The sequence below is a fragment of the Coloeus monedula genome, assembly GCF_965178545.1.
Source record: "Coloeus monedula genome assembly, chromosome: 3".
NCBI lineage: Eukaryota > Metazoa > Chordata > Aves > Passeriformes > Corvidae > Coloeus > Coloeus monedula.
In genome coordinates, this window is record NC_138783.1 from 105,244,243 (window position 1) to 105,271,906 (window position 27,664).

The 27,664-nt window shown below is 41.7% G+C and overlaps 1 protein-coding gene across 5 annotated transcripts in view; it reads left to right on the forward strand.

The window, feature by feature from the left end:
- Positions 1-9,579: 9,579 nt before the first annotated feature.
- Positions 9,580-27,664, forward strand: part of CNKSR2 (connector enhancer of kinase suppressor of Ras 2) — a 209,303-nt gene continuing 191,218 nt past the window's right edge. For all 5 annotated transcript variants that reach the window (XM_082278612.1, XM_082278613.1, XM_082278615.1 and 2 more), the window contains exon 1: positions 9,580-9,707. In XM_082278612.1, the coding sequence (XP_082134738.1) occupies positions 9,644-9,707 (64 nt within the window). In that variant the 5' untranslated portion in view covers positions 9,580-9,643. The remainder of the gene's footprint in view (positions 9,708-27,664) is intronic.

The following is a 27,664-nucleotide window of genomic DNA, read 5'->3' on the forward strand; positions in this document are numbered from 1 at the left end:
ACGTGGTCCCAAAATGCTGACTTCACATAAGGTCTTCAGGGAGGGTTTTTAGCTGTGGAATCACCATGAGCTTTTCTATTTCTATTGGTTTTCTATTAGTCAAGATTGATAGAATGATATTTTTCATCTGGTAATGGCAGGAGACCCAGCCCACGGCTGCCATATGCTGACTTGGTTCTGAACATTGTTGACTTCCAGAGTGGACAGATGTAATCCACTTGACTGAGAAATAACCTCAGCTCTGGAGAGGAAAATGTAAAACTCAGGCTGGTTCAAGAGACAGCAGCTGACCTGCAAAGAGAATGAAAGAGGGCAAATAAATCATTGTGATGTCTTCAGACTCTGACCTGACCTTCATCAGTCCCAACAGACTCATTCCAGATTATTTGCAAGATGACTTATTTCTAAAAAGCCATATGGCCACATTTGCACAGTAGGAATTCACATCAGCACAATGCATTATGCAAACTTGGATAGGAACCCTGGGCACAGATGCAGGGCAGGTCTTAAACTGGATGCAGTTCCATTTTGGATACCCAACCATACATGCTGCAGCAGTGCAAACGTTAATATGCACCTCTGCTACGTATCTGCTTCTGAAAGGCCACTTGAACAAATCTGGATATGCTAGTGCAATGTTCTCTGTGTTGTTCAACATCACAAGAAGAGAGTTTTCTCTGGGACTCACTCCTTTGAGAGACTGGAAGTCTCACAGATATCAATGCTCTCTGGCTAAAATGCAGAAATACTCTCTGTCATTGCTTTCCCACTGTTATAACTTTAATAATAGTAATTAAACTAGATGAATTATGTGCCTTTTCCTCCTGCCCATGTTGAACAAGAAGAGAATAAAAATCGATATTAATTAGGTAATATGGTAGGCTCATTTAATTCTCTAAAGCACTTAGACTACTATGGAGAGGAGCACAATGGAAATGCCTTGGAAGATGAGATTAGATAGGTGTGTTACCTGGGTGTCACTGGGATTAATAGAGTTTTTAAAATTGGGATGGTTAGAGGAATCTGAAATGAGACCATGGTGTGCATTCTCTCTGAGCAATTATTCAAACTGCAGTTAAGAGCTCTGACAAAGTTTTCCATCTGTGACTCCTATGTCCTGACTTCCCACTGCTCATCCTTTGACTGTTAGAGAAACAAAAGCTTCAGGAGATCTTAGGACTGGGGCAGCACCATGATTAACATCAGACTGTCTAGGTAGGAGAATGGCCAACTTTCTGTTGGGACTTTGAGGCTGTGATGATAGAGGGAGCTAAGAAATTAGAGAAAATGGTTTCATTTGTAGTGTGCTATTGACTATTTCTCCTCATCCTACTGCTTTTTCAAGCACAGGTATGGAGGGGTTGGTTTTAGAAAGTAAGCTGTTGTGATTCTTCCAGTTGATTCTAAACTGTTTTGAGACAGATGTTAGACTACCTCCCAGGGTCACCTCCAGAGCACCCCAGGGTTCTCCTCTGGGATTTATGACACCTCCAGGACATCCTTGATCTTTGGTTGCCAAAGTACAGGGATTGGGAGACCAGCTGGAGACTGTTCAGCCCAGGCTTCTCCTACTGGATGCTGCTTTCAAAACAGAGTAGAGCAGAGCATGAACCTAGACATGGAAAGCAATGCCAGAGCCTGTAGTATGAATGTAGGCTCCATCCTTAATTCCCTAGGAGGAAACCTATCAAGGTCTTGGAATATTTCCAGGCATGAGAATGCTTGTGCTACCAACTTGCTCAAATGTTGCCCAGCACAGCTAACACCTCCCAGCCAAGTCCCAAGCTCTCTTGGGGTGTTAACATGGCCAGGAACCATTCAAAATATGCAGGCTATGTGCAGCCACTTGGCTTTGGAGGTAAAGGCTATTTAATGCTATGGACATAAGCCACTCTGTAGTAGCTGAGACCAGTGCTAGAGAATGAATCAGGCACTATTAATTCAGCAGAGCTCAATTCATTAGCTCTAGTACAACAAGGAACAAGAAAAATAATGACAAAAAGCTTTTGTTGAGCACTCGGGCATGTTTTGGGGGGAGCTTGCTTTCTTCTCTGAGTAATCAGTGTTATTTTAACTACTATCCTTGTCTGAATTCCTACTATTTCAAATCCATCCTGTCCAATCTACCTGCCTTTAAAAAATACCTTTCTTCTAAAATCTATGTTTTGCACTTCTTAGCATTGATGACAATATATTCACATTTTCTCATTTATTTCCTCCCAGTTTTATACTCTGCCATATCTTCTGACTTCACTTTCTCACTCTTTTTAACCCTCCCTACCCTTAATTCCAACTGTACCTACAGATTGATCCATACTTATACATGCTTTCATTTCCTCTTATGCTTCTTGTTTTTCCCAGTTTCTTGTTATATTTTCTTCTGATTATTGTACTGCTTCCTGTAGTGTGTTCCCTGTCACTCCTTTCATAATGCCACCTTTTCATCTTGACCCATCATTCCTTTCTATACTGATACTTTTCCTTCATTATTACAGCTCTTTAATACTAGAAAAGTTTGCAAAATATTCCATCATTCTTCCCATTGATAATAACAATAGTCCTTTACCTTATCATTGTTTCTTATGCTTTAATCAGGTCTGGCTGCAAACAGCAGTACAAAAAGAACAATAAGAAGATGATGGAAATAGAAAAGTCCAAACCATGGTAATGACATATGAATACTTTGTGTATTTAAGTAAGTCTAACATGCACTCTGGTAAACATTGATCTGCAGGCATTCTCTTGATTTGGCCATTAGACTCCCAAAATTCCCTTTGATTTCAATGTGACACCATATGGACGAACCTTAAGGTCTATGTACAGTCCAAACACACCTCCAGGAAGAATATGGAGTCTGGGAAGGACAACTCATAGTAGATGACCTTAGGTCATAAATTTCTCTAGCTGTAAACATGAAGCTGCATATATTAAATCTCAAATAACTCCTAATCATAGCCTTATCAACGCACATCAGGGCATACTTAATTGTAACATCGATAAGCTGCTGTACACCAGGAATATTTGAAAATGTGTCTTTTTTCCTTTTCCTGTAAAATACTTTTGAAAGCAATAAATGCTTCTTGAAATTCAGGACTATTTCAATATAAATAGTTTTTAGAGAAACCTGTTAGGTATGAGAAAAAAGCAGACCTGTTGAGTATTCCTGGTCAGTAGAAGCCAAATTATTGCTGTCCAGTTCATCCATAAAAGCTGGCTGATACGAAGTCTTCTGGCACTGGAAGATTTATATTGTCTTTAACTTTTTCAGAATAAATACTGTCCAAGCAGGACGAAGCCCGCACAGCACGAACAAAGAACATGCTATATTTAAGAGGTCATGTCTGACTTTGAACATATGGTAACGATTCTTGAAGCCAGAAATAAAATGTAATACTTGTAATATGGCATGTAATACTGTCTGTACTCCACCAAATTACCAGGGAGACAGATTGTGCTTTTCTGAGTATACTGAAAAATGTCCCTCCTCATTATGATTTTGCCCTTTTTCTATTACCATATCATTATTCTTTTTCTTTTGTACTCCAGTGTGCAATTTAGATGACTGAATTCTTTGGCAACATTAAATATTTTCAGGATTGCTTAGAAAATTATCAGATATTTATTATTCTTCAGACAATATGAATTCATCAGTAGAAATATACACCTCAAAGGGAGCCACCCATTGCATTTAGCCAAACCAGCCGACCATTCCAAAGGCAATAAAATAGCATTTATCACCAGGAATAAACCGTGACATTTCCTTCTAATGAGATTTCCAAGCTGAATCTTGTTGGCAGCCATTTTACATTTGTGATACTAATAATGAGTGGAACCTGATGTTAATAATTAGTTGCTGTTTTCTTTTATAATATTTTCCTCTATAATTTTACCACAGAAGCACAGTTCCTTTGGGTTTCTTATTGTTTGGGGCAGGGCATTTGTGTGGCAGTAGTAGAGGTGCAGCCTTAGCTGAGCTGATGAACAAACAGCCTCCATGAGCTCATGCCTGAAAAACACAAAATGAGAAGGCCCTCATAGCACAGCCTATGAGTATTTATTTTCAAAAAGGAACAGAAAACTGTTCTTTTGAGATGGCAGCTCCCCACACACCTACAACTCGGTGGCCAATGCTCCTGAAAAACCCTCTGGATCTGCAGGGACATATCCATTGCCCCTCTGCCACTGGCTTGCACTTTCCTCATACCCATCTTTCCCACTGTTGTGAAGCTGCACCAGCTGGGAGAAACCATGAGATGCAGAAAGACAAGAGCCTTCCACATTTCTAGGGATTCCCCTTTTCAGTGGCAAAAGGAGCCAGCAACTTGACTCCAAATGGAAGGAAATGAGAAATGGATACACTTTAGGCCAGAGAAAACATGATCAGAGGAAAAATAATTCCCACCACCACAGGAAAGGTTGGGAGAATTTCTTTGGCAGGCATCAATGCAGGAGAACATGTCAGATGGTTGGGGTGGTCCCTCCTGGTAGCCAAAACCTGTTAAACCTTTGCACATCCCTCCAAACCTGGCAAAGGAGGAGGTCTCAGCAGGCAATTTCTTGAGTCCACTGCTTGAGAGAGGAAGTGGGACTCAAATTGTGTGGTTTCTTTTTATTTTAAATGAAGAAACCTAATTAAAATGATAGGAGTTTCCTGGGGAAATTCTCAGTCTTTTCATTTTTAAGGGTCTTTGTATTACAAAAGGTGTTTGAAGTCCTTGAATTTTTACCCTTTAGCCACCTTTGATCTAATTTCTAATCTCTTAATAGCCTTAATTGAGTTCTGAACACTTTAAATTATTAAACATCTTTGGGGGATTATGATTTATATTTCTGATTATACAAAATAATATTAATTGCACAACAACATTCCCCCCTTTATATCAAATTAAACTATCAGGGATGTAAGGCATATACTTTAAGGGCAGGATATTTGCATTTGAAACACTTTAAAAGACTTGTGCTTTCAAGCAGGTGAAGATGAGTGGTAAGAAATGAGGGAACAGCAAGATCCCAATGTAGGCCCTAAGTCACTAGAGGCTCATTGTTTTTTGTCACCCTTGTTGTACAGGTAGAGGCTGCCCATGGCCATGGAGCAAGCAGTGGTCAGTTGCCAGGGGGGTGGTGGGCCATGCAGACCCCTGAGGCACAGGCAAGAGAGCCACCTGCTTTCCTCAGCTGTGATGGGCCTCCTTCCCATGCTCCACTGCCAGGGACAAGTGCTCAGATTTAGACCCCAGTCTAAATCAGCTTGGGTCTTCAACTGCATCTAAGCGCCTTTGGTCCTCTAAACTTTCTTTTCTGCCCCGTATCTATCCTTCTCAGAGGCTTACTGTCTTACTGTGCCTGTGATCATGAACCTTCCTCTGCCTCCTTCACCTCCTGGCACCAAGACTATTTGTTATTTCCCTCCCCCTAATCGTCTTTCCCCATTCCCCTTGGAAGATGCCAGCCCTCGCAGGGGCAGCAATCCTTGCCCTGCTGAGGCACCAGTTCAGGCACCACTCTGAAGGCAAAAAGGCTCTGGGGAACACAGGACAGGCAGCATTCCTCCCCTTAAGGAGAGGAGCAACTTGCTTCACACATTGCTGCAAGCTGTGGAATAAAATACTCTCTAGTAATACATCCAAAGCAGGTATTTGCAGCACGAGCTAATACCAGTGGAAAAGCTTGATTCTTATAAAATAAAGACTCATTTGTAAAAATCAGGAATTTGCTGCCAAAAGACAAACAAACTTTATTAATGTGAGAAGAGTATTCGCTTTTTTCACTTTGCTTGCTTTTGCTTTTTTTGTTGTTTTATTTTACTCCAACTGTTTTTATTAGACCTCAGCTTTAGTTACTGTTAATTTGCCTCCACTTGTTTTCATCTCCCACCTAAGAAACAGCTTTCATATCCACCACCAGAAACATCTTTTGAGAGCTAAATTTGTTTCCCTAACTTCAGGGCAAGATTTCAAATTGTCATTTCTGAGAATCTTTCATGTTTTCTATACACCCTAGCAAAACGTCCATGAAGTTTCTGAGGAGCCCACAGTTGAGCTTGTAACTCATCACTGATACCCACTGTAGAGTCTGGCTTTATTTATATAAAACAAATGCCTATTCAGTGTACTATTGTTAGAACCAGGATCTAGCTGCCACCATTGTTCAGGATAAGCAGTGCTCTACTTCAGTTGTCCTATTGATTAAATATGCACAAAAAGTACATTATTAGACAGACTTGAACTATTTACTGGTATTATTTTCACTCTGTATTGCTGTAGCAGCTATGATTGCCAGTTCAGCTCTAGGGAGTTTTTTTTTTTAATAATGTACCCTGACAAAAAAGCAGTATCTTCTGTGAGCTTGCAGTCTGATATGCTGATCCAGGAGGTGTGTGTGCTCAAACTTATCTGCTGAATCTGTCCATCCGTAACCATGGCTGCTCAGAGAATAGATACCTAAGCATATTTGTAGTCTTACACTTCTGAGTTCAGACTTGTAGTTCAATTTTAAACTTATTCCTGTTCTTTTGATTTTTCTTTCAATATTGAATTTTACTGTGCACTTACTTTTACATTTACTACCTAATATAGTCTTTCCTAATAAGAACATGTATATTTAGACATATTTTTAAACACAGTAATTTTTTATGCATTATATAGATCAGAGTAATTCTAAAAGACGAGTTAAGACATAGTTCTGTAGTTCAGTGTCTCTGCAGGAGACTGTCCCATATGCTTTACATAAAAGACCTGACTCATACAAGTGTGATGGCAAGATGAAGGCCACTAAACTGAAAGATGAAAACAGCCAGAAGACATTGGTTAAGGCATTTTGGCTGAAACACTTTAGTTTTAGAAGGTCAGCATAAAAAGTCATTCAGCTCTCCTTCTTACCCTAGAAAGAGAGAACAATAATAAAATCAGGCAGTAATAAATTTAGAGCAAATTAAAAAAATACTTCTATGTAGCACATGTCCTGACTATAGAATTCATTGCTGTAATAGGTCACCAAGTTAAATACCATGGATGGGTAACTCTATCATCACTCCTGAGCCAAGTCCTCCCCATCTTAGCCAAGCCAACAATCTTCAGTGAAACTGAAACAAGGTCTAAGTAAAACAGTGGGATTTACCCCAGTATTTACGATATGGCTATGCTCTGTGAGAAGAACAATAAAGGTAATTAGATTCCATGTTCAGCACTTTATCTATTTACTGAAGTGGAAGAGTAAATTCCCTTTTGCCACTCCATAATTTGATAAAACCTCCATAAAGGTGCTTTAAAAGTAATAGATACTGACCATGGGGACAGTACTGGGTCACAGATGCTTTACTGAAAAACTTGCTTTAGCTACAAATTATGCTGGCAAACTATAGGAATCCCAGGGCATGCATAATTATGAACTATAGAACTCCATACATATGTACTGAGAACCTACTTCCCCTGTCCTCACCTATGAAGAACTTTTCAGCTCAATGAGAATTACACAATGGTGTTATAAATTACATGCCAGACTTCAGTCTGATCTTGCCTATTTATACTTCTAAACCTTTCAAACTACTGGTTTCTAATTAAAATTATGACATGCTCTTTCAACAACAGTAACTTAGTATATAAGGAACCTGCATACCTTTCAAACCTTTCACAAGGAAAAAATGTCAGCCTTAGTTTGCAACTGTGTTTATTGTTTCTGTGGCTTTAAGTAACACAACCTCTTTAGAAGCAGACGTCCTCGTCAGTGCGCTGGCAGGAATGTGACACAGGAGACACAAGTCCAGAGCCAAATTCAAGGAAAATTACAGTGTGCAAGCCCCAGTTTTCAGTAAAAAAGAAGATTCTTCTCAAAGATAAATAAGTACAACCTTTAAAGTGAGAGTCAAGTCTACCTAACACTGGTGGGGACACTCTTCCTGGGTCTCCAGGGAGAGGTGTTACCAACCTTATGGGTGCCCCTCATCACTACTACTTCACCCTCACGTATTGAAGTGGGAAAGCTTCTGGCACTGCCCATAACATGCAAAGGAATTGATTCCTTTGCTGTTACCACTTCAGGGCTGAGGGAATCCTCTTTTTTTCCTCACATACAGATCTTAAATGTCAGTATCAGCAGTTGGCATTCAGCAGCCAACACTGTCAGAGGGAACATCTCGATGGTCGTTGCCTCAGCCTTGGCAGGAGAAGCAGGGTGAATGCAAATGCAGGCAAAGCTGTATATTGGCCAACTTACCAGCAGGAAAATAACCTTTAGCACTATCGTCTGCCTGGAGCTCCAGAGGGAGGTGCCACCTCCTCAGAGCAGAGGCTCCTAGGAAGGGTGCCTGAAAAGGGTGCCACCGCCATCCTAGGAGGAATCGTTCTGCACTTGGGAGGAGTTCCTACCAAAAGACACTCTGGTACAGGGCCCATGGGAATTGCCTTTTCTGGGGTAACTTCCAGGATGACACAGCCTGGGGAGCCTAGGGAGAATGCGGAGAAAACGAACAGCTCCAGCAATGATGACCCGCTGCAGGGACGGTGGATTTTCACACCTGCAGCCTCCATACGCTCGTGGTGCAACCCTCGGGACAGGGAGGGCAGAGGAGCACCTGCGGTGCTCTCTCCATGCTGCGGTCGCCAAAGTCCTACCCCCATTCTGCTGGTTGACTTCGCTCTAGTTTGCCCCATTACCGCACCCTCGGCGTGAGGCAGGCAAACAAAAAGGTGCAGCTCCTATCCTCTCCCTCCCCGGGCCGCCCGCAGACACCGGGCAAATGCTGCCACCCCATCGGTGGTGCTGGCACGGCTCCCTCGCGGTGCCCGGCGACACCGTCCATCACTGCCGTATTGCAGCCGCGCCTCACTCTCTCAAAAGAAAAAAAACCAAAAAAACCCAAAACCAAAAACAAACAAACAAAAAACCCCAGAAAAAAAAAAAAAAAAAGAAAAGAAAAGAAAAAAGAAATTACTTTTCCCGCCCCAGCAGCGATGCTTAATTCAGGGAAAATCCAACAAACCCACACCCCAGCCGCTGGTTGCGCTCCCCCGCAGGCTCCCCCGCTGCCCGACCCGCCGGGAGCAGGTGCTCGGCGCTGCCGCCGCCCCAGACCCCCCTCCCGCCGGCGGCGGCACCTTGCGAGTCATCCCGGCTCCCCCCCTGTCCCCCCCGCTCCCCCCGCTCCGGGAGGCCGTCGGGTGTCGCTTCCCATTTCACTTGGAGATATTTTCGGGTGGCAGGAGCCGCCTCGTCATTTCCGCCAGGAGAAAAAGACACCGGCGCGGCAGCGGCGGAGAGCCGCGCGAGCCGCCGGGCACCGGAGCGGGCAGAGCCGAGCCCGTGCCCCGCTCGCCGCCGCCCGGCACCGACCTCTCGGCGGGGCCGGGATCCGCCGCCGCTGCCCGCGGGTTCGCGGGGGCGGGAGGCGTCGGAGCGTGCCGCCCCCTTCTCCCCCTTCCTCCTCCTCCTCCTCCTCCCCCTCCGCGCCGAGCCGGCAACATGAACTGAAATCCCCAGAGAGGCACAGAGGCGGCGAGCGAGGGAGCGGAGCGGAGGCAAGCGGGGATATAGCGGCTCTCTCCTCCCGCCGCCGGGATTCCGGGCAGCGCGGTCCCTCCGCCCCGCACAGCCTCGCCCTTTGCCCGGAGAGCGGCGGCCACCCGAGCCCCGCGCCCCCGAGCCGCCCATGGCCCTCATCATGGAGCCCGTCAGTAAGTGGTCGCCGAGCCAGGTCGTCGACTGGATGAAAGGTGAGGAGCGGTTGCCGGGGCTGCGCGGTGCCCTCTCCCATCACCCCCACCCCCGCCCCGCAGGTGCGGGGAGCTCCGCGGCGTCCCCCGCGCCGGGATCCCGCCTACCGGCAGTGCCGGCTGCCCGCACGCTTTGGCTGGGTTGGGAAGGGAGGCGGGAGGCCGTCGGGACCGCGGCGCTGGGGCCGGGGACCACGCTGCCCTCCTGCCCCGGGCTCAGAGCGGGGGCGGCGGCTGGGGATCCCCGGCTGCCCGTAGAGCCGGGGAGGGGGCCGGGGCGGAGGTGAGGCTGTGCCCGCGGGAACCCGGGGTGCTCCCGGGCGGCGACCGCGGGGTGGCGAAGGAGCCGCCCCCCGCAGCGGAGGGGCGCGGGGAGCGTGTCCGGCTGCTCCCGGCGGATGCGGCGCCAAACCAGTCGCGAATAAAAGTTCAGCCGAACGTGCGGCGCTCGCTGGGGGCCGGGGGCACAGGGTTGCGACCTCCCCCGCGAGGAGGGCGCCAGGGGGGGCTTGGCGGGCGGCGAGGCCGGGGGTCGGTCCTCGCCCTCGGAGGTGCCGGGGGTCGGTCCTCGCCCTCGGAGGTGCCGGGGCTCCCCCCCGCTGCTGGGAAGCCGCCGTGCCGGGCGAGGGGCTCCTCCGGCCGGGCCCCCTTCACCGGGGGCGACACTTGAAGATCCGTGATTGAAGGGAGCACGAACAGTCTGGGCTCTAGGCTGAGTGTGGTTGTTGCGCTGCTCCGCTCCTCTCGCTCCCTCACCTGTCCTCCCCTGAAATAAACTCTCATGAGAATAAAATTTGGACCTCTTGGAAACGCTTTTCTTTTATTCTCTGTGCATGCCATTCTGACATGGCTTTAATGCTGTAATGTGAAAAGGTATTTTGTGGTTTTTTTGTAGGGGGGGGTATTTTTCTTATTACCTTTAAGTCAGGCTGCAGCTGTGTTTTGAATAAATCACCATCTAGTATTATAAATCTTTTTATAAAGATAGAATGACCGGATGGGTACAAGTTTTGAACAACTGCTGCATTGTGGGAGTTCTCTATAACATGCTGTGTGCTACTAATGTGACAGTTTCATCATCCTTAAAATTTCAGGCATATAGCATATGTTTTCAGTTATTCAATCGTGGCATTTATAGCTGGCAAGTTATAATTGTATTTAGTAACATACACAGTTTTGCAGTTTCGGAAGCATTCTCGCTCTGTAGAATAATAATCAAAAAGAATGATGTAATACTTTCTATTCTGAGAAATTAGTAAATATTAATAAAAAACTTGAAGGAGCTACAGATGATCAGTATTAAAAGCAAGCCCTTTTCAACTTCAGAATGTTTTTTACAGCTATTTAGCTTCCAACATTTTTACCTTTAAAAAAAAAGATTGTGAGGACTTTTTTCTAATCAATGCCTGAGATACCTTCACCGTAATTTGGGGAATGCGTAAAAAATAATGAATTTGCAGATAATGCATTTTGAAAACACTTAAAAAACGTAATGCATCCAGTACTTTTCATAAATGACAGGTGAAGTGCATTGCATACTCTGCTTTTGTAATACATTATTATAAAATCAGTAATTTTAAAAGAACAGGCTAAATGGTAGCATTAAAAATTGTGCAGCTGGATAAGGATTTGTAGTTAGAAACCTGTGCCTGACACTCAGAGCTGTAGATCTTTTAAAAATAATGATGTAAACTTTACAAAAAAAAAGCAGATATTGCAGTTGTGCCTTCTTTCTGGAATATGAAGCTTGCTTTTTAGTGTTTAATCTGGTTTTCTTTGGCATGAATGCTTGATTCTTTCTCTGGAGGACTTTCATTTTTACTGAGCAAATGCATGTGTGTTGCTTCGTGCTTCCATTTCGTCATTTTGTATTCTGTGTAGCACATGAGCCTTCACTTAGGTGGTGCAAGGAGATAAAGCACCTGCCTGTGACTAGCACTCTTGGAGGAAAACCACCTAGGTAGCCACGCTAGTTTCAGAAGTTGAGCCTGGAAACGAAAGTGACCAGTAGCCGTGGGCAGGTTTGCTCCTGCCTGATGGGTCACACCTTGCTGAGTTTGGAGGAAGGATGGTAGTGATGAGGGCAAGTAGTCTTTGCTGCAACAACTTTGTTTTCCTTATAATGTGTAGTGTTGCAAACATCATTAGTGAAATCCATATGAAAAAATATTCTTCTACTGATTTAAGTGCATTGTCTCCAGCAAATTACATTTCTGAAAGTCCCCAGAATTGCTTATTTGTGTTTTAAGGGGTACTCAAGGCAGTTTGATGAGTAAAACATGAATGTGTCTGTCATGAGGAGTTTGGGAGGAGTGCAGTCGTGGTCTTTGCATTAGCGGCAGTCAAGTCTGGTTTGCGTAAATTACAATAAACTTCAAGATGTGAGAATATTTTGCTGACTTATTGGGGGTTATTTTATAGAATTATGAATGTTGAACTTGGTTTAAACCTCTTCCTTTAAGTAAGTGCCCTGCTATGTCATATGCCTGCTCAGAGCAGCTATGTAAAGAGCATTCTTCCAAATAGATTTTGATGTTCAAAGCAAAATCTTTCCTGAAAAAGGCAAATCCTACCATTCGACATTGTTTACAGTTATCTGAAAGTAAGGGGAAATGAAACACTTTAGATTTTATTGCTCTCAGTGTTTTTGTGATGGTCTTGTTGGTATGACCTGAACACTTGCAGTAAAAGGCCTCATCTGGAATTCTTTATTTAGGCAAAAGAACCATTACCTCAGTGGCATTTTGTTTAGGGTAATGATAAAGCATTGGGCCTGAAATTATAAGATGTGAGAAATGAACATGGGGAAAGTATTTCCACTCAAAGGGGTTAGATAAAAGTACCACACTCTGGGCTGGATGTCTGTATAGGGAACAGGCTCAAGACTGGGTATTTGTGGAATAAATGCAGTTTCTCCAGTATATTGTCAGTTTTTAATTTCTTGCCATACACACTGTGGATCCTTTTAATGGCCTAATGCCAACGCTGATGAGCTACAGAGTTGTACCTGGAATTGGTTATACAAATAAGTAACTGTCTACATTTTGACTGTGAAAGTGTGTACAATAAGAAGTTGTGGACCAAAGTACCAGTTAAAACTATGCAAATGAAAGAAACAAAGCGAGGGGAGCCTATGTCAGCATATGAGTTTTCTATGGTGTAAAGTGAACCCACAGACAGAAGATTAACTGTCATAGAGCTGGAAAAAGAGTAGATGGATTAGCTCATCTCTCCCACAGGATGGCATATTGTACATGGAGGATAAAATGAGTATTTAAATTGATTCAAACCATGTATTATTGTGCTTTTCATATATTTAGTACTAGTTTTAAAGGTCCTGTATGGATCAGTGAGCTGAAAGTGTGTCAGTCACCTCTTCTGCCTCCCCTCTGGAGGACCTGTGTGGATTTCACTACCATGTCTCAAGACGCTGACACGTCGCATAGGCAAGCGTCCTCGAATGTCATGGCTTTCACTCCCTCAGGAGGAGAACATGCCAGATGTGTTTTAGATTTCTGAGGCTCTGAGAGCACTCAAAGACACTCAGTTACTTACCAAACAATAGGATGTTTTTAACTGAGTCTTTGTATTTAACTTCTTTGGTCTGAGGTTATTGATAATTGCTGTATTTTGATAAGGGCTTGCTATTTTTAACAATATTTTAATTCAGTACCAATCTCTCAATGGCAGAATCTGTTCCAAAAGGCAGTGCACCTGAAAAAAAAATCAATATTACTTTATCTAACAAAGCTTAAATATTTATTTTTTGCTTGCTGAATGACAGTTTATAGGACTTATACAGAGTTCATACAGCTTAAACTGTTGTAATGGTAGTTGTACTCAAGAAGCTGGCATGGGGTTGCCTTTAAAAGCTTCTAATGCTAAGAACTGGGGGCTTTTTAGCTCTACAAAGTCTACTCTGCCAGGGTTTAGAAGGATGCAAATATTTAGAAGGACTGGGGGGGGAGAAGCAGAAATATGGATGTGCTAGAAAAGTGAAAGCCGAGTGCAAAAGTTCCCCATCTGGATGATTGAATATTGCATGGCTTTGAGAACTGAATTTCTGTCTGCTCTTTGTGTGCTGAAGTTCATGTCCCTTTTCAGTGGCATGTGTGTTTGCAGAGTCATCATGGGCTGCCAACAACTGTGCTCCACTTCGTGTAGTGGGAATTATGTGTTCTTCATCAAGAAAATGTGAGAGTTTGTGAGAATGCTCTGACACTAAATATTCCAATACTTAATGATGATTTAAAAATAATATTGCCATGGGGATCCTCCTGCTCCTGTTAGTGCATGTGCAGAGCCCTAGGACTGCTGTGGCAGCACCCAGGTCCTGCTGCAGTTCCTGAACCATTAGTTAGCAACAGGGAAGCTCATCAGTGAAGTCACAAATTTTCTCACAGCGCCGGGATCTAGCAAATGGGTTTAGGCCTTAAAAACAGAAGTGTAAATCCTGTGTTCAGGGTCACTTCAGACCTACCTCATTTTTGGCCATGGCTTTCTCTGAAGACTGATGTGGACTGAGTTTAGGGGGGAGCTTTTTCTGGAGTGCAGGATGGACTACAGTGCTACAAAGGCATGTGAGCACCTACTTTGTGGTAAAGAGGTATGCTTCTACAAATGTATGTGCCTCATTTAGGGCTTTCAATTTCGTCCAGATTTTTTAGTTTTTCTTCTAGTGGTCTGTTAAGTTAAAGGTTCTTTCATATGCTACTTCCCTTCACATTGATTTTGGCAGGGCCCTTAAAAATTGTGACTATTAGAAATAATATGGAGAAGGCTGAGCTGTCTCAGGGAAACAAAATCTGGATGAGAGTATAAAAAACACTTGGATTCTGAAACTTCGATTCCTTGTCAAGTGTGTGTAGGTGACTGATGAGCTTCACAATAGTCATCTACTTAATAGTCATTGCTAAGTGCCATATGTGGAATAGATCAGGCATTTTACAATTTGTCAGCATTAAACCACTATTTTCTTTCTCCAAAGTAAAGCAAACTGAAATTTTGCAGTATCGGAGGGTACATGTAGTACTCCATTAGCTTTGAAGTGATACTAGTAAATGGATTTATGACTTTTACTGTAATTCCTAGCAAAAAAGCTGTAGAAAAATATGAAATAGTGCTATAGCTGGTGTTTAATTTTGATGAACTCGCAACTCTTTAATTTATTGATACTCTGTTTAAAAAAAAGTAACAACGATTTTTAGTCAAAGTGGGGGACTTTTTAGAGAGGGGAGTTTATACAATGGTGGGTAGTTAGGAGTCAAACTGCACTATTCCAAACTTTAGTTTTAAGGACTCCAGCTTTAAAACTGTATTGAAAGCAGTGCTGGAAGATCTCTCGCTCTAGTTTGTTTATTTTTCCTGTGGATCTCTCCCTTTTTGCTTGCCCTTCTGACATTAGGAGTTTTAGCAGTATCAACGGCTGCCACATCAATCACAGTGATGTGTTCTAGAGCATCTTTGTTTGTGATTAGAAAACCTCTCCTGCCATTGTTTATCAGCAGAAAATGAAACTGCAATTGCAACTGGGATGTGTCAAAGCCTAACAGCCGAGTGTTGCCATAGCAAAGGCAGTTACATAAGCAGCCACTCTGCAAATAATTCATGCAGCCAAATTTTAAACATAACATGAGAATTTATTTCTAAATTTATTATCTTTTTAGGAGGGAGCTTTCCTAGATGAGGTCATCTCAGTCGCTACTGAAATTGATGTGCTTAGTTGTGAAACTCTTCTAGCACTGCCCATTTACACCTTTATTTTGTTTGAACATATTGTTCTGTTTCTGAAACATCTGTTAGTTTAAATATGGCTTCACAATATGTTTTCTCAAGTGGTTTTTTGCAACAGTTTGGTAAAGCTCTGTATTTTGATCTTATTCAAATTTATTTGCATAATGCAGTATTAAACCAAGCAATTTAAAAATGCCTTTTCTGGTTAATGGTGTCAAGAATTTTGCAAGGCAGCACTATAAACCAGATTACTTTTCAGATGAGAAGATTGAAATATACATACAGTATTTTTAGAATCTTTGCAAGTAGTTGCCTTTAAGCACTCCAGCAATAATAACCCAGGCAGTTTTGTCTTCTAAACCCCAAATTGGCAAATGGTCGAGCCTTTCTGTCTGATCCACAGAAGTGTAGATAACCATTTAATCTCAGTTAAGTTGCTGTAGCTTTTGATTGTACTGTATTTCCCAGAGTCAAGTAGTATTATTTGTTACCATTTTCCAGAGGAATAAGGAGCAGCTTCTCTCTGTTTCCTGAGAAATTTCTCCCTGTATAGGCTTGTATTCAGAGGTATGCAACAAGGAGAAAGAGCTCATTCTTCAAGGCTTCCATTCTGTGTAACTGCTGGTTTTTTTCAAAGAAGTTACAAAATCCTCATTAAATCATACCTGCACTGAGGATCACCTGTAGCAAGCACTTATCTTCAGCAGGAAAACAACTTTAGAATTTTAGCTCCAAATAAAACAAAAGAAAACTGTGCTGCAAAACTTTCACACTTACTGCTTAAATAATTTACTTAATGAATACTTTAAACCTTCAGTTTAGAAGCTGAATAGTTACCAAGACAAATGCTGAAGGATAAGAGTTTCCAAATACCTTGTTAAAAAAATCCAGTCTGGAAACACCGTGTTGGGAAATTCTGAAATGCCACATTTTCTTCATTGATGTCTTCCAGCTTTTCAAATGCATTTGCTTTCTCTAAAAAGATGAAGTAAGGAGATGAAGATGAGTTGTATTTTTTCAGGAGAAAAATTTTGGGAGCCCAATATTAGGCTCACATTATAAGAAATCTACTTCCACATGAACCTGCTCAGAGCACTGTCAATTTTTTGTTGTGAGACAGGCCTAGCAGGGCAGTTCCTCTTAAATTTAAAATAGCTGACTGTCCAAGAGCAAGCATCTGCTGCTTTTTGTAGTGTTCCTTTCCTGCAGTTGAAGGATGAAGGGCTGGAAGACACAGATCCATGGGTCTGGGGACCCCAAGAGCTGAAATGCTTAACGCACATCTACTCATGTACACATTTTTGCCCTCCCTGTGTATGGGGTTTAGCAGGTACCTGGGTGACAAAATAAATTTTTCCTTGAGGTTTTCAATGCAGGCATTTTTCTTATGCAAATGGAGTCCAGCACTGTCTATAGCAAGTCATTTTATAGTACTGGAGGCTTAAAAATCTACCCCATTTTGTGCTGCTTATCTGCCAAATAATATTATCTTGAAGAAAATAGCTGTGGATGTTATCTTGTAGGATGTTTGGCATTTCCAGTTTATCCTTTAAGTAGAAATTTAGGGCACTTGGTACCTCAGATGAAGTGGCTAGAACAGTAATTTCAAAGTGTTTGGCCTTACATGATTAACATCTGGTACAGTACCATATGGTGGGAATTTCCAAGTAAACTATTAATTAATATAGGAGTGCACCAGAGTAAGCCTTAATTAAAGTATATTCAGCTGAAGTGTATTATTTTAATATAGTCAGATGCAGAGTGCTGTACTTTTATATTGATACGTTTTTCTTTTGCGTGAAGAAGAGGGAAAAATGTTGATGAGAATTAATTAAGCCTTTAAATTGAAGGTTCGAGTAGCTTTTGAAATAAATGGTTTAGGACTGGCATCAGCATCAAGCATCCATTGATTTAAGTGGAACAGGGTGTATATTTGGTAGTGTTGAGTTGTGCCTTGTGAATGCTGTGGTGACTCCTCTGCTAGGATTTTACTGGTGTGGGATGTGGGTGGTCAGGCGGTGTCCAGCAGAGCTGCACTAGCCATTTTCACAGAGCTTCAGCTATTGCTGGTGGGGCCCTGACTGTGCCACTTGGGCTAGTACCACTGGTGGAATGAAACCTTCCTGTGTGAGCTGGCCAAAATAGTCTGGAGGAGTGTTGGGGTGGCAGCTAAGGTTGTCCTTGAGCGTGGGGTAATGCTGGGACCTCTCCTTGGCCTCTCATATTTGGAAGGATGAGCGTACCCATGTATAGAGCTGAGCAGCTGGCAGGTTCACCTCTAAAGGGCTCTTTCCTCCCACGGGGAATGATTGTCAGCTGTAAAGAAGTTGATAACATTACTGGTTTTGTTAAAGTGCAGAATTTATTTTTAGTTTGGCCAGATCCACCAGTTGCCAGTAGCTACAGCTATAAATGACCTATTTTGAAATAGGTATTTTTTTCCCTGGCTTCCCCTCCTTCTTTCTCTCCTGATAATCTTCACATCAATAAGAAGGTGAAGAAAACCTTCCTCTGCATATTGAGGCTAGGTAAATATAGGTGGGACATGCCAGTGTTGTCTGAGTAATTCACTAGATGGCATTCTTACCTCTGAGTCAACACTGAAACCTTTCATGGGAATGACAAGAGAACTTAGTCATTTTAGTGACATGCCAACCTGAAATCTTGACCAGGTGTGGTTGCTGAAGGCTTGCTGGCATCCTTCATAGTAGTGGGAGAGTTAGCTCTAGCACGCTAATTAAATTCCATGTTAATAATTAAAATCTTTGTAACTGGATTCCCTTTGTCAATATCCATTACTGACATGCTCCTGTCTTAATTTCTTTAATTGCTTTGTAGTTTTGTTGGTTGCTTTCATATAGTGGATAGTTTGATTCACAAGCTGCAGTGCTGTTCTTGTCCTTGTTTTGTTTCAGGTTTTTCTGTTTCAAGAAATATCAGTAGAGGGATTTGTTGAACACGAAGTAGAAGTTGCTCTCTAGAAAAAACAATTTGCATTATGTACAGTGAACTTCTGTGAACCTGCACTTGTCCTGCTTTGTGTACACTTTTTTAAAACTAAACAAGTAACAATTTTCTTCTTGCTTAGTCTTAGTGAAGTGTGACTGGAGACTTTTGTGAGATATCCAAAACATACCTTCTTGAGTGTTCAGCATTGGCTGTCTTGTTTGTTGTTGCTTTATCATCATGAATTGAACCACATGCCCTTTGTCTCCATTTCTCTTCATAGGTCAAGAATGCCTCTTTTTTGGTAGACTTTATTTTATTAGAGCTAATAGGAGAAGAACCCAAGCCAAATGTCTTAGTGTGTTTTTATTTTCATAGTCCACTTCTACTTGTTTCCAAAATTTTCCGCAAATGCGGGATGACAAAGTGTTCCTTACTGCTTTTCAAGAGACGTTAATTATTTCAAATGTTGCAGTCTTCAAATATTTTCAAATAAAAGTATATGCTAGTTTAACCTAGAATGTGGAGGCTTAGTGTTTCTTAAATTTCTTTTAATGTTTTTTGATGTAGTGTTGAGTATTGTGCCCCACAAGTCCTCTTGAAAATACCAACAGTCTGTAATTTCACTGCTGGATACTGGACTTCAAAAGCAGATGTAATTTTTGTTACTTCAGTCATTATTTCATTGTATGTTTTAAACTGCATGGATCTTAGCTGTTTAATGCAGTCTGGGGTCAAAAGCCTATTCCTGGAGTCCTGATAACTGAGTCCAAGAGTACAGTGTAGTGCGAATAATTTGTCATGCTCTGCATGTGGATTTGACAGAGGTTCAGCCTGGAAGGGTAATCATTGCACATAAAAAAATTCCATGTAAGTGTCAGTCTGAATATTTGAAGGACATAGAACAGATTGTCATTAGAAAAATAAGACAGGTTTATAACAGGACTCCTCGAGAGCAAGTAAACTCATTTTTGAAAAGGACTGGATAGTTCATAGCCTTCAAATGACTGTTTTAATTATGAGTGCTTTAGCAAACTTCATTACTGAGAGAGCATTTGAATGCCTAATGAGTTATGATGAAGCTACTGTTTGCAGCTATAGAAAGTATGATGATGTATATTTAATCATGAAGCTTCTGTATTTCCTATGATTACCATGTTTTCTTGTTGGTGTGTTAGGATTTTTTGGATGTGTTTTTTGTTGTTGTTTTTGTGGTGTTTTTTTTTAAATAAATGGGTTTTGGTGTTCCTGATAACTACCTTGCTTGAATAAGACAGCTGAAGAATTGTGGCAATGAAGTAGTGATAGTCATAGAATTGTGGTGGAATTGCAGAACTGTTGGGGTTGGAAGGGACCTCTGGAGATAATCTTGTCCAACTCCCTGCCAAGGTAGGGTCCCCTGGAGCAGGTAGCACAGGAATGTGTCCAGGTGGGTTGTGAATGTCTCCAAAGAGGGAGACTCCACAGCCTCCCTGGGCAGCCTGTTCTGCCACCCTCAATGTAAAGAAGCTCTTCCTCGTGTTAAGGTGGAACTTCCTGTGTTTTAGTTTATGGATGTTGCTTCTTGTCCTGTTGCTGGGCACCATTGAAAACAGTCTGGCACCATTTCGTTGGCCCCCATCTCCGTCACGGAAATGTCAGTATTTGAAAATGGTCTTAACAGTTTACCAATCCAAGGTCTTGGGAAAAACCAAAACAAGACAAAAATCACTTTTCTGTGAAAATACGCCCTATGTACTAGATAGTATTTGCTAGATGAACAACAGATTAAATTTGTTGCAGAGATCTAAAGGTAGTTTCTTTTCAGTTACTTGAATTTTTCAAAGTTAGTTTACAAGGAGCTCACCAATAGTTTGGTTGATCTGTTCTGGACAATAAAACCCTTTCCTGTTACTTATTTGGGTATCTAGTTTCCTTCTTGCATCCTATCTGTTGTTGCCTAGCTCACTGTAAGCTGTGGTGAACTATCCAATTACAAACTGGAGGTAACTAATGCTAATGAGCTATGCATGAGTAGACCTGAACAGACTGGGCAATTAGTGCTTACCTCTGGTGGCTGCCTCTCTTACCAGATTGTAGGGTTCCATGGGTCTTCGTGACATGGTTGCCTTCCAAAGTGGGGTGCAGTGTGTGCTGTAGGTGGCTGCCTGAGTATCCAAGTGCTGGGACTGTGGGACAGAGGCTTTAGTCTGCAGAACAGCATGTCCTGAATGTTCATCATCTCTGCAGGTCTGAGCAAACTCCTCTTCAGAGGATTGAGTGCTCTGTGTAATAGAATAACTGAAAATACAACTTCAATATGTGACAGGTCCCTTCAAAAACCCACAATTAATTAAATTTTGTTTTCTACTTCAAAAGAAGGTAAAGCTGAACTTTTGTCCCTGGTCCATTACTAAAAAAAACTTTGGCAATATATTGTAGGCTGTGGTGGGAATGGTGATATTTTAGATTCGAAGGGAAAATGAACACGCTCTTCATCTGTGCAAGTATAAAAGTCTGGCAGGATTAAATAAGATCTAGAAATTGTAATACTGTCATTTCATTAGATTTTCTCGCTTTGTGTTCAGCAGTGTGGTGTAGGTAATTGACTTGTATTTATCCTAAGAGTTACAATTGTAAATTGTAAGCCTTTACTCTCTTGTTCATGCTCTCAAATACTATGAAGAGTTTCCTGCAGAATACTGTTTTGATAAATCTTACTAAATCAAACCTCAAGAAGAATTACAGTGAGACCTCTGAAGGCAAAGATTGATGTATGTTGGGGTTTAGTCTCAATCAATGGTAAAATTTCTTACGAAATTATAAATGTATCTAATTTTCTTTTGATAGAATCTTTGAAAGCATTATAGCAGGTCACAAAGTTGTAACACAAAGTTTTTTCATTCAAAGTATCTCAGTAATGTCAAATATTAGGACTGTACTCATTAGAAGGAAAGAGGCTTCCAGATAACAGTAATTCAGAAATGGGCAAATAAATAGAAGTAGCTTTTTGGTGGCCTGATTTGGTATTTAAATCTCAAGAGGTAATTTTGAAAATTTTTGTTTGTTTATTCTTGGGTTTTTTTTTGTTTGATGGTCCCTGTATTATGATTTTTTTGTCACTGTGGAACCACTCAAAATAATAAATAGTTTAATGTTAAAGTTATGCCATCAGTGTTGAGAAGAATAAATCCTTGTAGCTTCTGTAGAACACACCCTTCTTGAGTGGAATCAAGCACGTTAAGAACAATTGACTTGAACTTTTGATGCGTTCTTAAATGTGCTTCTTTTAAAGTTATTATCATATGACAGATGGGGAGTAAGCTAGTTAGGAGTTCAGAGAGGTCAGATATGGTCAGCTATAAAGAATTGTCTGCCTGATTGGTTTTTTGGGGTTTTTTTTACCCTTTTTTTCCCCTTCCCTTAATGACTTTTTGCTGCAACATATGTGACTTAATATTCAAGTTTGCTCTGTGCACTCTAATCCAATTGCTTTGTTTAGTCAAATGAATGTTTTTTGTTTTGTTCTGAATTTTAGCTATTGGTTTTTGCATTATATGTGCATATTTAATTAGGATATGTTATTAAAGATTAGGTTCTCACAATGGGATGTGTGCCAGCTCATGAAATGAAGTCATGCTTGTCAGGAGATAGTAAATAATAAGCTTAGGAAGGTTTAAAAGATGTGTCTTGAAAAACATTAGCCCCTGTAATGAGTGCAAAGTGGCAACAGCACATAAATTGTTTTTCTCCAGTGGATCAGTTTGAATATGAGTTTTCTTAATTTGAATTAAATTTTCTTTTACCAGTTTAATGAAACAAACAAGAAGGGATGTTTGTCTTTCCAGAAACCAGTTTCCCGTCCCTAGAACAATGGCTTGTTTTGAATTGAAGAGGAGCAATCCAGCATTCATGCAATATCTTGTAATCTCTGTTCACAAAACTACTTTAAGAAATAAGAAACTGCTATCCCCATTTAGCTGCAAGGAGGAGTCTTGGATTCCCAGCTTTGCTTCCAGGACTGTCTATATTTTGTTTTTCATTTTATCCAGAATCTTTTAATAATCTTGTGTGCAAGGGCTGGGAGCTTAAGGTTCCCAGTGCTCTTAAATGCCTTGAGCATCCTGGCTGGTGTGCCCAGGGTGGCATTGGCAACAACCGGATTTGGAGGCAAGGATGTGTCTGTCTCCATCCTAATTTGATCAGACAAAACTGCCTGCAATCATGCCCTGTGATCTTAAATTTAGGCATCTAATTTCTGTCTTTAAATGCCTGAGTCTCTCTCCTTAGGCCTGGCCAGACCAAGTCTTCTGCTAATAATATGTGCAGTGGGCTTTCTGCTGATGTTTTTGATGTTGCCTCTGGCTCTTTTGGGAAAAGGAGCAGCTGGCATAGCCCTTCTTTGGGGTGCAGCTCCAGCCCAAAGCAGGGGGGAAAATGGGAACCGTATGTTGGAATGCAGTTGTATGATGTGGAAAGCAGAATCCTGTAAGTGGAGAGGAGAAAAAAGATGTGCTATGCATACATGCATATTCTTAGTCACCTTTTTTTTTTACATTATAAAATGATGTATACCCAGTATGCTGCAGGTACCGTGCTACCATTTCTGGCTAACACACAAGACATTTGTACTCGATACTGGAGGGACTTAAATATCCTACATTTAATTTTGCAAGAAACTCTTATCCCAAGTGCCTGAACAAAGTTACAGAAAATGGTTCTTTTTACTGCTGACTTTTTTTCCTCTGTGCTGCTGAACCCCCTTTATTGCTGGCATTTCTGGGCAGTTACCAGTATTGCAGTAGCAGGAGAAGGGGCTGCTCATCACCTGCTACTTGGATGGTGCTACTCTGGCTCCTCCTTTTACTGGAGATGGAGAAGCTTTAGTGTCTTATGTCATCTTTAGTTTCGGTGCACTGAACCATTTCTAACTGACTGTCTGCTTTTTTTAATGAAAGAAATTTGTCTTGTAACAGCTTTATATGCCCAGCTAATTAAAACTACTGTTATATTACTTGCCATGTATCCTGTTTGTTAGGCAGAAATTGTTTGCACTTTGACAGATTCATTTCTTCTTGATATTAGTTCTGTAGGATGCTGCTGTCTTGGACTTGTATAACTTAGAAATAATAAGGCATTTTAAATACTGGCAAATACAAAGTTTTTGTTAATCATTAACACAGCAAACATTTTAAGTTTTGTTTCGCTTCATAAGATACAGTTTGTTCTGCCAGTGTGAATGCCTCTGCCTTATGTGGAGACTAAGTTGAGTGACCTTTAGTTTGATACATGAAGCTTGGGAATGTATTTTAAATAAAGAAATTGTTACAATGCCTTAATCCTTTTCTAGTAACCCTTTTAAAAGGAAAAATGCTCTTTTTTAGTTAAGAGGCAGGATTGTCTATTCTTTGTTAGGTACTCAATGGTGGCTGACATCTTTCAAATTACTTGAGGCCTTGTATGTTTGTTCAGTGCTATCCGCTTTGCAGAGCTCTGATTTCTTCCACACAAATCTGAGCTTGCACAGGGGGACTCGAAGACTGCTGTACTACCTGTCACTCCTGATTTGAGACCTGAAGGTCTGAGGAGCTTCACCCACCTGGGAAGCTGCATCAGCTCTGAAGACCGAGCCACCTCCTAAAGAAACCATGCTTTTCCTCCTATCTTCTGCCAAAAGCTGTGGGGTGGATTGAGGATTAACAACCTCGTTAACTTTTGTCCCTGCTGTCAAGCAGTCCCTTGATAAAGTCTTTGGTGGTCATGATGATGCAGATTCTGTAGCACGCTGAAAAGTAAAAAAATCATTATTAGTAGTTTAAAATTTCACAAATGAGTTTTGTATTCAGTATATTGTTGACGGAGTAAGTTGGATTCTTCTTGTAAGTACAGGAGTCTTAAAAATCAAGACCGACTGCCCCCACCTACCCACAGTAAGGGATGGGGAAGGCTTAAGTAGGCACCTCTCTTCATCCCTGAGTAAAGAGGATGTTGCAGCCTGAATGGCACCAGACAAGGTGAAGTAAATAATTGTATAGATTATTTGGAGGAAGAGATCTGGTCACCCAGTGTAATTGCTCACACTTTGGCTGAGCAGTAGAAGCCAAAACATTTTGCCATCTGTTTCACCATTATTCTGACTGAATGCAGGAGAGAAGAGACTATTTGTAATTCATAACCCAGTATGTTGGAAGAGGCCTGGTGCCAGAAACCAACTGAATGGGTGCCTCTTGTCTTAGACTCTGTAAAATGTAGGCCCTGTATAACTTAGTTTGTCATATGAAAAAAGAGAGAGGCAATGTATGAACAAACAGAAAAAAAGATACTGCAGATTTTTTGTTTTATATAGATTATCTGATTAAATTATTTTGAGCAACAGGAAACCCTTCAGTATAAAATTCCTGCCTGGCATAATTTATAGGTCTGCTTTGATTTTGCATAGCACATTCTACTGTTACATTGATAAGCGCGACACTAGAGAACAGATTTGTATTGGTGGAAAATAAACAAATACACCACCAAAACCTATTTCAGAAGTTCCTTGAAGCTTCATGAGAAATATCAAAACTGTGACAAAATACTGGTACATGGTGATGCAATGGCTGTGGGCTGAATCTGCATCCTGTTCATTCCAGGGGCAAGTGGGGCCCTGTAAGTCACCCATTATGAGTTGGGCCATAATAGGAATTTAAGGATTTTTAAAAGTGCTCTAAAGAGAATTGTACCACATCATCTGGTGAGTCTGTACAGTATGTTCATGTGTTAAAAGAAGCTGAAAATATCAGTTTTGATATTCAGGTCCTCAAGAGTGCTCATTATTAATAATGTTAGTAAATGGTGACATTCTGGTAAGCTCTAGCTGTTTTTTGCACCAGTATTTGGGATGTTTTCTCAAGGAACATTTTAATGGGTATTTATGGACTTTCTCAAGAAAAATTTGAAATGACATTATCTTACAGTTTGAAACGAAACTGTTTCTGTTTCTGAGTTTGCGTAAAAGAAATTATGATATCAAGACTGGTAGGAAAAGCATCATGACATAGAAATTGCAGAAAACCAAAAGTAACTAATGCCTTGTATAAACTATACACCAATTTTCTTGTTTTATTTCCCAGTGGTAAAATATGATGACAAATGCTTTTGGCATTTACCGTAGGCCAAAGGTGGATTACTGGAAGAGCAGGTGGAGACGCTTTCATACTCTTGGTAGAGGGACTAAGAGAAGGTCCTTCTGGGTCTCTCTTTGGCATTATTGGTGTGGGCACCGAGCTGCTGATGTGGGAGCAAGGTGAGTGTAGCAGGGTCACTGTGGGAGGTGGCTCTGGTGCCGAGTCACCAGTGGGACAAGGGGACATCTCTTGCTGTAGCCCTGAGCTTCCCTGCAGCGTTCCTGGGTTATTGATGTGCTCACCAGGGGGCAAAGTGCCTGGCATGTGAGGCCGGCCTGCGTCCAAAGAAAGGGAGTGATAAAGTCTCACAGGTAACAGAGAATTTTTTCAGGTTGGTTAATCTGTAGAAGGAAGGGGGAGGGTGGTGGTGGTAATATTTTGGTTTTAATTAGAGTTAGGTTCTGGAATTGGTGGCTGCCCTTGGACTGTGCAGAGCAGGGGGAAGTGAGAGCCTGTCAGTGGAGGCGTGAGCCGAGACACCTGGTAAGACAGGTGGAAGACAGTCCTATAGGGAGTCCCTCTGTGTCACCAGTGCTTAAGCCACCAGGTCTGCAATGTTCTGAATCTGACTCAAGCAAAGCAAAAGAGTCAAGTTTATTCATCACTCCACTGTGTAGTGAGAAGCTCTGTAACAATTGACAGTTCTGTTATGTTTGGAACACTCATTAGCGCTTCAGATTAGCTATTAAAGGACATGAAACATTTAATCACCATGTCTTTTCTTGTTAACAGTAGTCACTAGTGGAATGCTTTAAAAAAAATTGTAATTAAGTGAAAAAAATTGTACTTTAGCAATTTTACTTGGGATGCAGCAATTTCAATCATTGCGATTACTACCCTGAGGAAACTACATTTTCTTCTCCCTTAAATAATGTTTTTAAACTCCTGAAATAGTAGCATAATAATTCTACATGTCATGTAGAAGCCTGGAAGATCCCCTCTTACTGCCTCTATATGTTTGGGCATTTCTAGTGTGTGGTGCAAAGGTGGAACTTTTAGTCATGACTGGAACTGTTGATTTCTCATCTTCTAAAGGTCTGCTATTTAATGAAATAAAAGTGTGATACAGCAGTTTTCTGTAGCGGTGACACATTCATTGAATTGCTTTTCTATTCCCTAGTACTAGTTAGCTCTTAAAAAAGCTATTTGGAATAGAGTTCTGACTAAGTTTAAAATGGAGCTCTCTTAATTATAGATTAAAGGAAAATTTATAAGCCTCAGAAATCCTCAAAATACTGAAGCACAGACTTTTATAAGGTTTTCAGCTTGATATTCAAAAGGTTCCAGTAAAATAAAACAGCTAATTCTTTCAGGGGTCCATAATTATAGGACCTGTTTCTTAAATTGAGATCTATTCCTTTGCACAAAATCAGCTAATCAAAATACTTTTCATGTAACTACTTGTGTTCTAGAAGTACAGAATATGTGGAAGATAAAAACAAGCATCCATTTTTAATAGTATGTTCCAGGGATCTCTGAAGGGAATGCCGTGGAAAATACCAGTGAAACTTTACTAATCAACCCATCCTTCCCTTTACTCTTCTAAGTAGCCAAGACCTGTCCCAAGCTGTGTCAGGAGATGTCTTCACAATGAATTCATGCTGCTGTGATGACTTCTGCCAGCTGTGCTTTCTAGGAGCATGCAGCCGGCTCTGTACCTAGCGGTGCGTGTCAAGACATCCCATGGCATCCCATGGCATCCCATCCCAAGGGCAGTGGAGGAGGCAGGCTGAAACGCTGAGTCAAAGTGAGAAAATGGGGCTGTGGCTTCCTACAGTTTCTCCTCTGCTTCTGAAGGGAGTGGGTGGCTGTTCAGCATAGGGGAGCTATGGGCAGAGGTCAGGCGGGGTTTGGGTAGGGACAGGCTGTGGGCACACCAAAGTCTTCCCCAGATGGAGTGGATGCAGTGGGGGACTCAAGGTATCCACACTGCAAGGCATGAACAAGGGAGGAAGAGCAGTGGCTTTGTGCAGGGAATTTGGAGATGAGAGAGACGTGACTCTTGTGGGTGTTCTGCTTGCACTGATGAGTTGGGGCTGGGCTGAGACATTCTTTTTTCTCTTTTCCTTAGCCACCCATGGAGAAAGACAGTGGACTGCAGGTGACTGCTGCAGTCAGAGGTCTTGGGAAGAA